General features: G+C 29.8%; 3 protein-coding genes across 3 annotated transcripts; 1 reads left to right on the top strand and 2 right to left on the bottom strand.

Moving 5' to 3' along the window:
- Positions 1-625: 625 nt before the first annotated feature.
- LOC124530519 (eukaryotic translation initiation factor 4E1-like) lies at positions 626-3580 on the bottom strand. The gene is made up of 5 exons (XM_047104704.1): positions 3443-3580; positions 2972-3150; positions 2426-2603; positions 1725-1812; positions 626-1300 (listed from the first exon to the last, which is right to left on the bottom strand). Exons 1-5 carry the CDS (start codon positions 3470-3472, stop codon positions 1143-1145), a joined length of 633 nt encoding a protein of 210 aa, XP_046960660.1. The 5' UTR covers positions 3473-3580; the 3' UTR covers positions 626-1142.
- A 197-nt stretch (positions 3581-3777) lies between these two features.
- On the top strand, positions 3778-9921 carry LOC124530556 (spermine synthase). The gene is made up of 7 exons (XM_047104759.1): positions 3778-4181; positions 5141-5249; positions 5480-5602; positions 7212-7298; positions 7892-8049; positions 8711-8902; positions 9360-9921. The coding sequence occupies exons 1-7, from the start codon at positions 3900-3902 to the stop codon at positions 9522-9524; spliced, it is 1116 nt and encodes a 371-aa protein (XP_046960715.1). The 5' UTR covers positions 3778-3899; the 3' UTR covers positions 9525-9921.
- A 1579-nt stretch (positions 9922-11500) lies between these two features.
- On the bottom strand, positions 11501-13691 carry LOC124530170 (charged multivesicular body protein 1b). The gene is made up of 4 exons (XM_047104175.1): positions 13465-13691; positions 12979-13223; positions 12608-12828; positions 11501-12290 (listed from the first exon to the last, which is right to left on the bottom strand). The coding sequence occupies exons 1-4, from the start codon at positions 13484-13486 to the stop codon at positions 12170-12172; spliced, it is 609 nt and encodes a 202-aa protein (XP_046960131.1). The 5' UTR covers positions 13487-13691; the 3' UTR covers positions 11501-12169.
- Between the last annotated feature and the right edge of the window lie 33 nt (positions 13692-13724).

Below are 13724 nucleotides of genomic sequence, written 5' to 3'. Positions count from 1 at the left end.
GAAAAAAGTGTGCCGCGCCGGGGACCGTTTATTTTAGTTCATTTTTACATTTCGTTAAAAGTAAAAAGGATAGCTTGATAAAAACAATAAGTAAAAGGGATAACTAGATGTTTTAATTACGCAAAACGTATTACTACGTAATTATGATGTATTATAACGTATTACTACGTCAAACAACTAAAGGCAAACGACACAATTAGGACGTTTTCTAATCTTCACTTTTTGCGCGTTAATAACATATCTGTTTATTCCAACATCATTGATTGTACAGCTCACAGAGTACATTATATATACTGCTAACAGCTTTATTTGACTATTTGTTGCTCTCCGACGAAAAATAAGACGAGACGTGATACATAGTTATTTTTTTTATTTCCACATCCAGCTGTTTAACTTTAATGGACGTTTATGTCCCTCTTTTCCACCGAAAGACCGATAGGTAGATAGAAAATATTACATTAAAAAAAATGCAGTCAGACATTAGAGATACCTATGAAGATTGCATTACACTTGTTAAAATTTTTTGGTTTAATATCAAGCTACAGGTTATGCGTTTAAAAAAGTATAAAGTAATTAAATTGTACGTTAAAACTAATTGGACAAGTACGTCAAATAAAACTCAAACTTATTTTAGTAATTTTTATATGAAATACCAAAAATATTTCTTCACAGACAGACACAAACAACAATTTAAAAAGGATGTATGTTACAATATGTTAGACAGATTATAAAGTGCAACTATTCACTGCCTTGGATAACTATAGGTGCTGGTTAAATAAAAAATATGAAGTAAAACTCAGTGAATATTCGGATACAAATATTGATATTAGTTTTGTATGAATACATACTTACATCTATGTGACCTCAACAAACATACTTAAGCACAGCTTCAGTACAAACTTCAGACTTCCATTTTACTTTAGCATAGAATTCATCATGAGAGTGTAAAAATAAACTCTCTTAAGATAAACATGAAACGTCAACGTAAATACTACTTCTGTTAAATAAAAACTTTTATTCTAATGCAATGACAGAGTGCAGTATGTATTAAGATTTTAATACTAGCTACCAAAACAGCCGATAAAATCTGTTTCACTTATGCTGTCTGCCATTGCATTTTGTATACAAATAATTTATAGTGACTAAACAGTGTAAAGATTCTTGGTAGCAGAACTGTGCTTGACCATGGTGTCTCTATGAAGCTGGAAGCCAATAACTCCGTGAATACCGAGTTGATCTTTAAGTTTTCTTCCAATTTCTAGATTAGCTTGTTGCTTAGAAGTATCTGCAGTCCAAATAGCTGATTTTGGATGGAAAAAAAATGTTACAATACATACTATTTAAAAATTAAAAATAAGCTTATAAATCCTTATTAAATTTTATATAAACAAGATTTTATTGAAGTATAGACAATCAAAATGGTTGTCAGCATTATTTCATTAGAGCTTTGTTTACTTTTTCTTGATGTAATATTTTCTCCAAAAACATTGTAATGACCAATTTTCACTCAATAAGTTATGTCTGTAAATGGGATGTCTCACTAGGAACACAATACGCATTATGTTACACTGCCTCACAGATTTTGAGCATTCATCTTGCAGTAGGGCGATTTGGACAGAACTCTAAACTGTTACAATGCAAATACTCCCAGTGATAACCAAATATCCTGATATAGTCTTTAAATTAAGTATTAGTACTACTTAATTATTTACAATTACTCTTACCTATTTTGTCAAACTTTGGCCTGACATTTACAACTGCACCACAGATTTCTTCCGCATGCTCAAAATTTTCACCAATTAATAGAAGAACCTATATTGAATAAAATTTAATATATAATCAATCTGCTTGAATAAAAATAACCAAATAAGTAGTATATTAAGTAGAGTAGTTAAATTATAATACAATAGAATTATTACCATCCTAAACCAAATAAGTCAAGGTTCAATTTAGAAGGTAAAAGATTTACTTGTTTAGAGTCAGCAGCAAGACATACATATATAAGACACATACACATATTTTTCTGATCAATCAAACTAAATCAGAACCAAAAATATAATTGCAGTAAAAAAAAATTGTGTACAGCGCTGACACTATACCCAAGTTTTAAGATTTCAGATTTAACATGGGTAAATTTAGCTTAAAATGTTATTTATTTGTACAAATCCAGGGACATTATACACTTATTTTATTTAAGTTGGTTCAGTTCACTAATGTATAATAACTATAACAACCATTTGTAGGGTTTCACTAGAATACTTTGCATTCCAATGCTGCACTGAAAGCACCTATAAATATTTTGTTTATTTCTATTTTCCAATAGTCCAAATATATTAGAAATTATAAATGTATATACCTATTTCTGAAAACCGAGAAATAGAAATAGCTACTAAGCTTAATTAGTAAATATTATATGAATACTTACAACATCTAACCAAAATCGGTCCAAATCTGAGTTACGCTGTTTCTTCTCCAGACTTATTAACCATCGGCCACCCATTTTGTTAGCATCATCTTCCCACATAGGACGAATGCCTTGTTTGAAAACAGCATAATCATGACCCTGACGGAGTTCTGAGGGTAATTTTATGTGGTGGTACAGTCTATAAAAGAAAACCAGTAAGAATGTACTATCAAATTAGAAAAAACGAACTACAAACTCATATTTTTATGTAATAAATAGATTATATAGAATTACGAGTTCGTATTATTATAACTACCAATCATTTAATAATGTCATCTAATTAGGATCACAATTAAATTCAAAATAACGTAGCGCGGAAAAAATAATGAAATAATAAGAAATATCTATAAATTATTGACATTTATTACTAACACTTCTTAAATATACACAATTGTTATAAAAAACATTACTAATTAATATGGTCATAATGTAACTAATAATAAACGTTTACTTTTTTATTAATTCGTATAGAAAACAACACATTTATAATAAGAGTGAATTAATTACCTCCAGAAATCTTCCACTGTATCAAATGTTGTTAACTCAATCTGGTTCTCTTCCCATGATTTCGTTCTGTCATTATCATAGAACCAAAGACTCCAGGTGTTTTGGAGAGGATGTTTAATCAAGAACTCGGGAGGTACCTCTGCAGTACTGTTAGTTTTGCAATCAGCGCCTGCTGAACCCTTGAATACACAAGTCATTTTTTTTTACGAAACCTAACCTATAACACTGTCTTAGACAATAAATTATTTTATGCACTAATTAACTACAGTATAAATAACATTGAATTTATAAGTAAAAACACGGAAACCGATTAATTATTATATGTTCTCCAAACAGGAACTTATGTTATAGTGAAAGTTTAATAAAGCCACATCAGCAAAGTTGGACAAGTTTATTGAATGTACACGTAAAGTATAGATGTAAAAGAGGGTATATATCAAAATATATCCTTAAAATATTATTTATATCTACCTCAACGTCTTCAGCATTGTTCCCAGCCATGTCACAAAAATCTTTCCCAGTTCTCAATTTTTTTTAAAAGACAAAATACAGTGTTGCTTGTTGCAAGTTTCGTAAACTGTACAGATTAAACATGGCAATAAAATATTCGTGCACCATAAACAATGACTTCACATAATACTAAATAATGTTTTTAATGACAGTGGTAATAATTTTAATTAGAAATAGTTTTAGTTTTTATAAAATAACAAAATTATTTAACATGACCAGTAATATTTTTTACTTCATGAAACACTTTCTTATTTATGTCATTAAATATTTTGTCTATTATTTTTGAAGTAAGCAAATCAATGAAAAGCGTTGAATAAGTCAACTTGACTTCACTGCAAACTTCTTATCATAGCTTTTTGCCGGTCTCCGTCCAATTTCTAATAAATAACCAAAAGTATAATTCCAATATAATACAAACATGTCAGTTCAAACTATTTTATTGGATTTTTCTATGGATCCTGCTCGTTTAGGTGATGATAGTGGACAAAAAGCTGTATTTAGCCAGTTGGAAACTGTGCTTAAGGATTATGTACCTAATCTGATCTTAGCTGCTGATATTAAAGTAGACGGTGGATCATTAAAACTCTTAACAGGAAAGAAGGGTACGACTGTGTCCGTGAGATTATTTGATCGTGGTCTTGTCACAGTGAATATTGAATATTATAAAGAAGACAACGAGGAACCATTAATCAGTTTCAAGGTTAGCTCAATTCGCTTAAAATAGCATCGTTACACTTGCGCTATGTGATCATTTGATTTATATTAAATTTAGATATCCCCTTTTTAAAGTAATAAATGATCATTTTCAAATTAAATTGTTTTAAAATGTCCATAATTCGATTTATTAATAATCATTAAATATGAAAATATGAAGTTACATACGTAATTGAAAAAATCTTGAATAAAATTGTGTCAATTTGATCTTTGTCATAATCTTTATAAATAAAACAATGCAAAATTATTAAAAAAGAATTAAGGTTGAGCGTGTCATCTTGTTTTAGTGTTCAAAGCTAATGGAAAGTTCTATACGAATTTCTTTGGAGTGTGACAGACTAAAGCTTATGCCAACAATCAAAAGGGGTTATAAATATGATGTTTATTTAACCAGCTCAGGTTGGCTTTAACAGAAACTAATTATTTCAAATTGGTTTTAGTCCTACGCACTTTGTCCTACATACTCACTTAAGCTTACATAGTATACAAATATTACTTACTCAGCTGAGATAAATTAGTCATTTAAAGGCACCAACATAGTGTATATATATGTATAATGAAATTATTTTTTAGTTAGTTTATTTTTAATAGGATAACTTACAAAATTTGTTATCATCAATTAATTATAGGCACATCCAAAATTAACATTGTTATCAAAATAGCTTTTCCATGGTCAAACACAATAAATTGCATTCATATTTTAATTCTTAATAACTAAACAATCACATAAACTTGTCATTTTTTGGAATATTACACTAGTAAATACACTTTGTCACAATATTTTTGCATGAGTGTTCATTTACTAACATTGTAATATTAGTTTTGAATACCTAGGAATCTTCCAGTAATCTGTGAAGACGCTCAACCTTACATTCTCTTAGTTTATACCCATAAATGTTTATGCATGTTACCTTTGTTTTAATTTTTCTTTTTTTATTTTGATAGTCGGCGAAAGTCTTGGAAAGTCAGCTGAAAAAGTACATCACAGTCTTAAAATCTCAAGCATTCCCCACGATAAAACGATGCCTATTCGGCAGATATTACCCTACATCAGGTATGTCAGTTTTCTTTCTATAATTATTAATTAACATTCCTTAAAAATAAAATTAAAAAATTAACAGACAAGTAACAAAACTTTAATGATTAATGAATTACTATATTATTTTATTATAAAGATTGATTTTAACTTAAATTTATGTAAATATTTGTAGTTTTCCATTTTTGTAGTGAGCATGCTTAGAGTGTTTCTATTAATATTTTATAGTAAAATAAAAATGTTTTCAGACGAAAGATTGCTTGAATATGACATTGATGGTGTTGTGTTTGATGAACAATCGTCATTCCAGAAGATACAAATTGTACACTCCAAATCTTTTGGTAATATGCTGGTGCTAGATGATTTACAAAGTAAGTAAAATCAAATGACCCGATGACTGAATGATGATGATAATGATACTTAAAGATATTTTTATAGGCTTCAAATTTATAGTTAATATTTTATTTAATTTGTGATATAAAAGTAAATAATAGTAATAAGACTTTAAAGAGCTAATTGTAATTGATATATGAAGTTTAGGATATGATGATAATAATATTTGGTTAATATTTAAGTTGGCAATGTCTTGTGAAAAATTTATTAAAACTGTGTTCCTAATTAAATTTCTAGCATTGTTTTATCTCTATCATAATCAAACAAACCTTAGATAAAGAAATTGAGATTGAGATAATTATGTCTGCTCTCACAACCTTAAACAGCACAATACAGATTATTTATCAAATGATTATCTAATAAACTTGTGTTTTCCCGATTTTCTGCTTAAACAAATAAAAAGAATCAAGATTTCATTTCTTTTAAATCGCAAGTAGTTAGAAATTAATTAAGTTTAGATAAATTAAAAAAATTACGTATACTAGTTACTATAAAATTAGTCCCGATATTTAAGTATGTAATTAGGAATAGTACCTACGGAAGACTTGTATACATCGTAAAGTTTTTAGGATTATCTTTAAAAGAGGTTTAGCTTCAGCATAGATTAATTTAATTGATAAAGAGGATAAGTATCATAGTATGATCGGGTTCATGATCGATTTTGGGAGAACTTAGCCCCTAACTCCTCCCAAAATCGACTATGAAGCTTATCAAAATGAAGTCTAAAAAAGCACAACACTTTTTTCTTTAGGTAGAGTACTTGATTTGTCACAGAAGAAAAGATTCACGAGGGTTTTAGGGGACCCTCCTGACACCGTAACCAAGTGCCAGTGTCATTGAAAAAATATACCTTTTAGTCGTTTTATGAAAAATAGAACACATTTAAAATATTATATTTTTTTTATTCGATGTTGATAAAATACAAAATAAAGCAGATAAATGGTGGAGCTCAGCTTGTTGTTTAGTATGTATAAAAATAATACTGAAAATCTCAAATAAATATGCACTACATATTTAGACTTTATACAATCGGTACTTAATGTAATCATACTTAAATTAACGTTTAAAATATAACATGCAATCAAATAATACGTTAGAGGTTCTAAGCAAAGATTATTTTAAAACATCATTTATAGATTTTGTATTAAGGTCGCGTTACGGGAGCGTTGCGTTTTAAATGAGAGCTTTCGTTTAATCACTACATAGTATAATATATACATAGTATAATATATACATAGTATAAAAAAAAGTCGCTTTCTCTGTCCCTATGTCCCTTTGTATGCTTAAATCTTTAAAACTACGCATCAGATTTTAATGCGGTTTTTTTTTAATAGATAGAGTGATTCGAGAGGAAGGTTTTTATATAATACATGGACAATATAGTTATAGTGTAGAAACAATGATAATTTTGGAAGTTTGTAATGTGATATCGTAATTAAAAAAATTCTGTAGTATATTTATTATCAGTAGTGCACCCGTGCGGAGACGGGGCGGGTCGCTAGTTGGCTATAATTAGCAGCATGAAATTTTTCCACATTGAAATGAACCATATAATGTCGATTGTGTTATCAATCTTTTTTCTTACAGATATTTCAGAGGCTGATCTTATTTATACTGAAACACTGATGCAAAGAGGCAAAGAGAGCTATGAAGGAAAGGAAATCGTAATCTTAGGTAAAAACAAGTTTTATAGAAAATCATAATAACCAGTTCTGAAAATCCAACTGGCGGTAGGGCGTGCCCAAAGTATATATTTAATGTGCTACTGTTGGTCTCATCACATATTCTACCACCGAAAAGTAATAACATAAAATTTCTAATTGGGTTTCTGAATGAGAGGATAGTACAGGTCCTAATAATATGTAATATGCAAATTTTCTATAAGTAATTATGATTTTGTATATTAAACAAGTTACTTATTTTAATCATCATTACACAAATATACTATAGAGAAAGTGTTTATTATTATATAATATTACGTATTCTAAAAATAAAAAATTTCGATATAGGAATAAGAATGTTCTGAAATAAAATAATGATCAGAGCTCTTTTCACTGCATAGGCTACTGTAAAATGTGTAGGTGTCACCAATTAATATATTTCATAATTTGGATTAAAGAATGTAAATTCTGAAAGCATTTAAAAAATATCTCTCATATATTAATATTGTCATTTTGTACATGCAGAATTATCTCATCCAAAGGAAATTACAAAGTGAGAGTAGGTTATTTTACTTTTATTTATAATATTACACAAATCTTTGAAAGGGGGCGGCGATGGCGCCCTTCTGTACGAGCTTTTGAAAGAGAATCCAAAGTATGTTTGGATGTTGGAAATAGACGAGCTTGTTATGAAAGCTTGTAACAAACATCTCAAGTCCATCTGTGGAGATGTGTTGGAGAGAAGAAAGGGATCCAACTTTGAGGTAAAAATTTGTTTTATGAAATACTTAATCCAATTTATTACTTATCGTTAGCTTAAATAAAATCAAAGCAATAATTTATTAACTAAATTACAGTGAAACCTGGTTAAGTGATACTTCAAGCGATCTGCAATGTTGTTTCACTTATAGAGGTATTCCACTAACCCAGTGTCTCAGATACCCAGGTATAAATAAATACCTGTTTCAGATATAGAGGTGCGCTTTGACTTTTTGCAAATAAACTTTTATGGTAGTAAAGCAAAATTAAAACGTGGTCATTGATACTTACAATTACATAGAAAGTTAAGTGCTGAATTTGCGGATATAAAAAGAATAAGTTAGTAAAAATACAAAACTATTTTGCCTCAGTTACAGTAGTTTATGCATAAAAAAATCTCTTGCTGTCTCCTTTATAGAGGTTATTGTAATGATAAAACAAAATAACAAATCCCAGTTACAGAGGTTTGCTTCGTCCCACTAACAGAGGTAATCAATGCCAAAGTGATGGGACCGCAGCATGAGTTCCAGTTATGGAGGTATTTCACTTATCCAGGTCCCACTTAACCAAGTTTTACTGTATTTTGAAAAGTGCCAAGTTGTCTTAACATTGGTTATATTGCAGTAAAATTTTCTCATGTATTTATAATTTTCAATGTTTATCCAGATAATTGTAGAAGATTGCATGTTGACCGTGAAGAAGTTCACAAGCGAGAATAAAAAAGTCGACTACGTATTCGGTGACCTCACCGACATTCCGATATCGGAGTCCGCGTGCGGGGAGCTGTGGGAGTTCATGATGAATATCCTGCGAGCCTCCTTCGACATCCTGCGACCCACTGGCAAGTTTATGACACACGTAAGTGACACGCCATACATACATATGATACTCTGCCCTTTTTTTCTCACTGGAAAAACGCATTACGCGTTTCCCCTGAGGGGGGGGTATGTGGAACTCTTCGGTGCCTAAGAGTGCGCCCTACATCAGAACAGCCACTAAAAAAGCAGCGTTACCCTCTGCCTTTTCAGCGGGCGCTATGGGATCGCTTTCGCATGTTACTGTGACGCTACTAACGCCTTGTCTCGACTTTTAGAAAACTGTTTAAACCACCCTGATTTTAAAAATTATCCAAATCAAATAACTTATCAATTTTAATAACGATAAAATCCTGTTGCATAATGTTATGCATATTATTTTTAAGACATTTCATAACACTATGTAGACTTGTAGTGTCATTTTAAATGTTGAGCACATTTAAAATGACACTGCTCGTATATAACTTGTAACTGAAATAATGCAATGGGTTTGTTTTCAGGGAAATGGAGCGACGTCGCCCGAGTCGCTAAAGCTATACGAACAGGTACTGGTTAAAATGAAGCCGGCCGTGACGTTTTCGAAATGTAAGGCATTCGTGCCCTCCTTCTTGGAAGACTGGATCTTTTATCAAATAGCTTTTAAAAATCAAAACGGCGACGACTAATGACCAAAGAATAATATTGTTCCTTTAAACTAAGCTACGTCATAAGTTCCAAATGTTAGATCTAGTTGTCCCTTCGTGATAATATAATAGTTAAGCACTTTTATTCTACTAACTAATAACTTCAACCCGTAACACAGTTGAGGGTGTGATTTCTTTAAATATACTAGGATTCAAGGGATTTAATACATTAATAAGAATTTAAGTCACACAAAAGCTACGAACCCGACTGCGGAATATAGGTGTTCCCAAATATTTAATACAATGACTTCTCAAACTTCGACAATGACACGGTGACAGTGACTCAAACAAAAAAGTATTTTGTTGCAGACGGTCCAAAAAAAAATTTGTATCTCGTCAAATGTTCTGTAGTCGGGTTAATAAGTCAAAGTCAAAGTCAAAAACCTTTATTCAAAATAGACGTGTTTACACTTTCTTATTGATCGTCGAAAGTCTACCACCGCTTCGGAATATAAAGAAGTTGTAAAAACGTATACATTGCCCAAAAAAAGAGTTACTAACCCTGTGTGATCGGGTACTAGGCGTAACAAGTTTATTCTTGTTCCTAGTATTAATTTTTGGGAAAATCATTTATGTTTTTGCGTAAATACATGACATTATCAAAAACAAATTGAGAAGCAAGGCTAGTGTCTCCCATATCGATAATAGTTTACAAAGTCAAAACTTTATAGGCTTTAACTGACAACACACTGTCAATTTCGAATTTTATATTGATCGAGTTTAGCACTTTCAGAATCGATTGTACAAAACATGATCCGAGACAGTGGTTTTAAATGTACTAAGTTGTAAGTAAAAAATAAGTCACGTTAAATTTTCGAAGTATTATATTTAGACGGGTATTAGTTTATGATGTAATCAATATTGATTCTAAAAAACACCGCAATCGGACAGCGTTATGTCAAAACAATACAATTTCAATTAAATTGAAATCACAAAAAAAACTCTTCACTATCGTCGTGATGAATATTTGCTATCGTATTGCCATAAGAAACATTCACAAACTATTCAAGGGCAATAAAATTTAAATTTTATTTGATTTAGCACAATAACAATTAAAATAGTACACTATACACTCCTGTTGTTTGATTATTTAATACTTTTGATCTGTCATAGCACACTATAAATAATTTTTAAAAACATTAATAGATTAAATCTCATTTTTTTTTCAAAGAAAAAGTTTTTTAATCTTAAGATTACTTAAGGCAAATTCAGGTCGCAGGTTGCATGGAAAATGTCATAGCGAAACCACGTGATTTATATAATGTAATCCGTGGAAGACGACATTAATGCGACGCGAAAATGGTCATGACCCTCAACCGTTCCCCTCGTTACAAATTTCCTTAAGACCACGCAGTTGTTTGAGATGAATTTAAAGGAGTAAATAGAATTCACATTAAGTCAAGAATTGTACCTTAAATACTAAACTATTCATTCATGTCATTCGGTCATTCTATCATTCTCATTCAGTATAATTGTTAGTAAATGTTATTGACTTATTAACTTTTGTACGACACAATTTAATGAGTTTTGTTTTTGATTTTTTTTAGTGCACCATGCAAGTTACTGTTAGGCCTTGTATCTATTGTTTGGGCTTGTTTCTTTGTTTTATGAATAAAGTATTTGAATTAATTTTGCTTTTACTTTCCTTATTGTCAATTACTCCAGCAAATAACACTTTTATTTATTATTCTGCATGAATATTCCATAAGATGATAGATTAATACCGTCAGCCATATAAAAACCCCAATGGTAAATATTAAATGCTAACTTTTTTGATGATTGGTCAAATCGTCCAAGTCTGTTTATTAATTATACGAATGTCGATTTCATATTTTATAAAACTGAATAATTCATTTGTGTATTTTTTGATAACACAATAAATAATAAGTAACCAACAAAATTTGAGGATAATAAACATTGGACAATTATTGTTTATTAAAAAGAAATGAGTCAATAAACATATTTTTATATATTTATTTTACATTATATATTATTAATAAAAAAATAATGGAACATATGAATACAACTTATATTACAAAGTTAACATATCCATTTTAAAAGCCAAATATAATATTTTTACAATAATTTTTATTCTTCAAAATGGGGACTTCTTATTTTCATTGTCTGCTAAAATTTTGATAAAACATAAAAAAATGTATAAAATTACAAAAAAAACCTAAACAATTTTGTTTGACATTTGGCTTAAAAAAAGGATTAGACAGGCTTAAAAGAATGATAGTTATGATAATATTTACATCTATAGAGGCTGTGAATTATTTGGATTTTTCAAAAGATTTCAAAGTTTAAATTAAACAAAAAAATTTATCATATGCTTTTAAATGTTACAATCGAAAACTCATGAGTTAATCTCCCTGAACATTTTTAAACACTGTATGATAAGTATTCCAATATGCAGCCCTATGAACCAGTATCTTTGGAGCAACAAAACACTTTTATGATGGAATCTATAAGCCACTCATCCTTTTTATGAGTATAGGACATTAGAAAATGTAATAAAATGGTCAGCCCCATATAACATTCATTTGTATAACAAAAAGTATGTTTTTTCTATTTATAAATAGTCTTACACCAGCATTATAAACTTATAAATACTGTACATCACATAGTTATTCAGCTTGCCTTAGTCTTGCAAGTCTTTGCGTGAGTTCATCTTGTTCCTGAGATACTGTTGCAGTACCCACTGAGGCACTTGGCACTCCAGATGGTAGCTCCATGTTTAGTTCCAAACTAAAATCAAAAATATATTAAATAAATATAAATAGTAATCTACATGTATTGCTACTAGAAGCATATTGACTTGATCTAATAATTTAAACTCGAGATATTATGCAATGTCAATATTAAAAGCTATTATTATAATTATTGGCTTATATATAGTATGACTCTTATAATTGTAAGCACATTATATTTTTGTACTGCAATATTTAGTAATATTATTTGTGCTCTCTATTCCAAATAATCTGAGTCAATCTATTATTAATAGAATATGAGTAAATATATGACAAGAAGACTTTACTGTTAAATGTATAAGATTTATAACATACCCTGCCTCATCGGCAACCTGTTGTAAGAGGTTATCAACATCACCCTGTGGTACAGTTGTTGTGGTAGTTTGTGACATTGTGTTCTCCATATAAGATGATTGGACATCTAAATCTTCAAACTGACTTTCAAATTTATCCATTAAATTAGATATTTTCTCGAGATTCATTGATTTCATTGCTGCATCCATTGCTTTGACTACACCAGCCATTGAAGTTGTTACCTGGAATGGATTAACTGGTTTTTAATTCTATCACAATATTAATTATACCATAATGTAATAATGAGCAAGAAAAGCTAATGAATTTAAATAAACCAAAATAGATTATTTTATTCATGAAAATACAACAACAAAAGTCAATAAAAGTCATACCTTTCTTGTTGTAAGTGCAGTCTGGACTCTACTAGACACAGCATCAACTCTAGCTGACATACGTAAGTAGTTAATGGCTTGATTTTTCTGTCGAATTGCATTCTCAGCATGAATACGTGCAACTTCCATGTTCCCTTTCTGAATAGCCTTTTTCGCTTTCTCTTTTTCTAGCTTTTCCTCTTTTTCACATTTTTTGGAATTTCTCTCCAATTCTTTCACAGCAAATTTTAAATTGAACAAATGCTCTGAGAACTTTGTTAAGGAATTTAAGGGTATAAATTAGATCATCATGTACTTGTGAAATACTCAATTATACATACATATAAATACTTTTGGTTTGGTTTGGTTACCAACAGTCAAGTCTAATCCTAGGTGACAAATAATAAAATAATAAAGATATGTTTATTATTTAACACCAAATTACTAATGTTAAGTAGGCACATACTAATTTGTTTTTTACACTTTATTATAATATAAAAAGGATACTCTCCATCGCAGACGATGACATTTCGTTACCCAGTTTGACGGCTTATTTATAACAATTAACACAAAAAAACACGCAGGCTTAAGCCTTTCTTAATATGAATTATCGTTTAATATTGAAAACAAACTTAAATGCAACCAAGATGAGTCACAGTTCGCAATAATCATGCAAGAACAACATAAGATATGAAATCAAAAAAAGTCAATGTCATTCAAATTTCAAACTTTTAATCTAATGAATCCTTAAAAATACAATCAATCAA

The sequence above is a fragment of the Vanessa cardui genome, chromosome 6, assembly GCF_905220365.1.
Source record: "Vanessa cardui chromosome 6, ilVanCard2.1, whole genome shotgun sequence".
NCBI classification, from domain to species: Eukaryota; Metazoa; Arthropoda; class Insecta; order Lepidoptera; family Nymphalidae; genus Vanessa; species Vanessa cardui.
The sequence above is the reverse complement of the archived record's forward strand: the minus strand, read 5'-3'. Positions and strand labels throughout refer to the sequence as shown.

Coding starts and splice junctions, on each gene's coding strand:
- LOC124530556 (XM_047104759.1), top strand. CDS start 3,900: ATGTCAGTTCAAACTATTTTATTGGATTTTTCTATGGATCCTGCTCGT. Junction 7,299..7,891: donor AAAGGAAATCGTAATCTTAG/GTAAAAACAAGT, acceptor AATCTTTGAAAG/GGGGCGGCGATGGCGCCCTT. Junction 8,903..9,359: donor CTGGCAAGTTTATGACACAC/GTAAGTGACACG, acceptor GTTTGTTTTCAG/GGAAATGGAGCGACGTCGCC.
- LOC124530519 (XM_047104704.1), bottom strand. CDS start 3,472: ATGGCTGGGAACAATGCTGAAGACGTTGAG. Junction 2,604..2,971: donor ACAGTGGAAGATTTCTGGAG/GTAATTAATTCA, acceptor TTTCTTTTATAG/ACTGTACCACCACATAAAAT. Junction 1,813..2,425: donor ACCGATTTTGGTTAGATGTT/GTAAGTATTCAT, acceptor TATTCAATATAG/GTTCTTCTATTAATTGGTGA.
- LOC124530170 (XM_047104175.1), bottom strand. CDS start 13,486: ATGTCATCGTCTGCGATGGAGA. Junction 13,224..13,464: donor GTCATCGTCTGCGATGGAGA/GTATCCTTTTTA, acceptor CAAAGTTCTCAG/AGCATTTGTTCAATTTAAAA. Junction 12,829..12,978: donor CTGCACTTACAACAAGAAAG/GTATGACTTTTA, acceptor AATCCATTCCAG/GTAACAACTTCAATGGCTGG.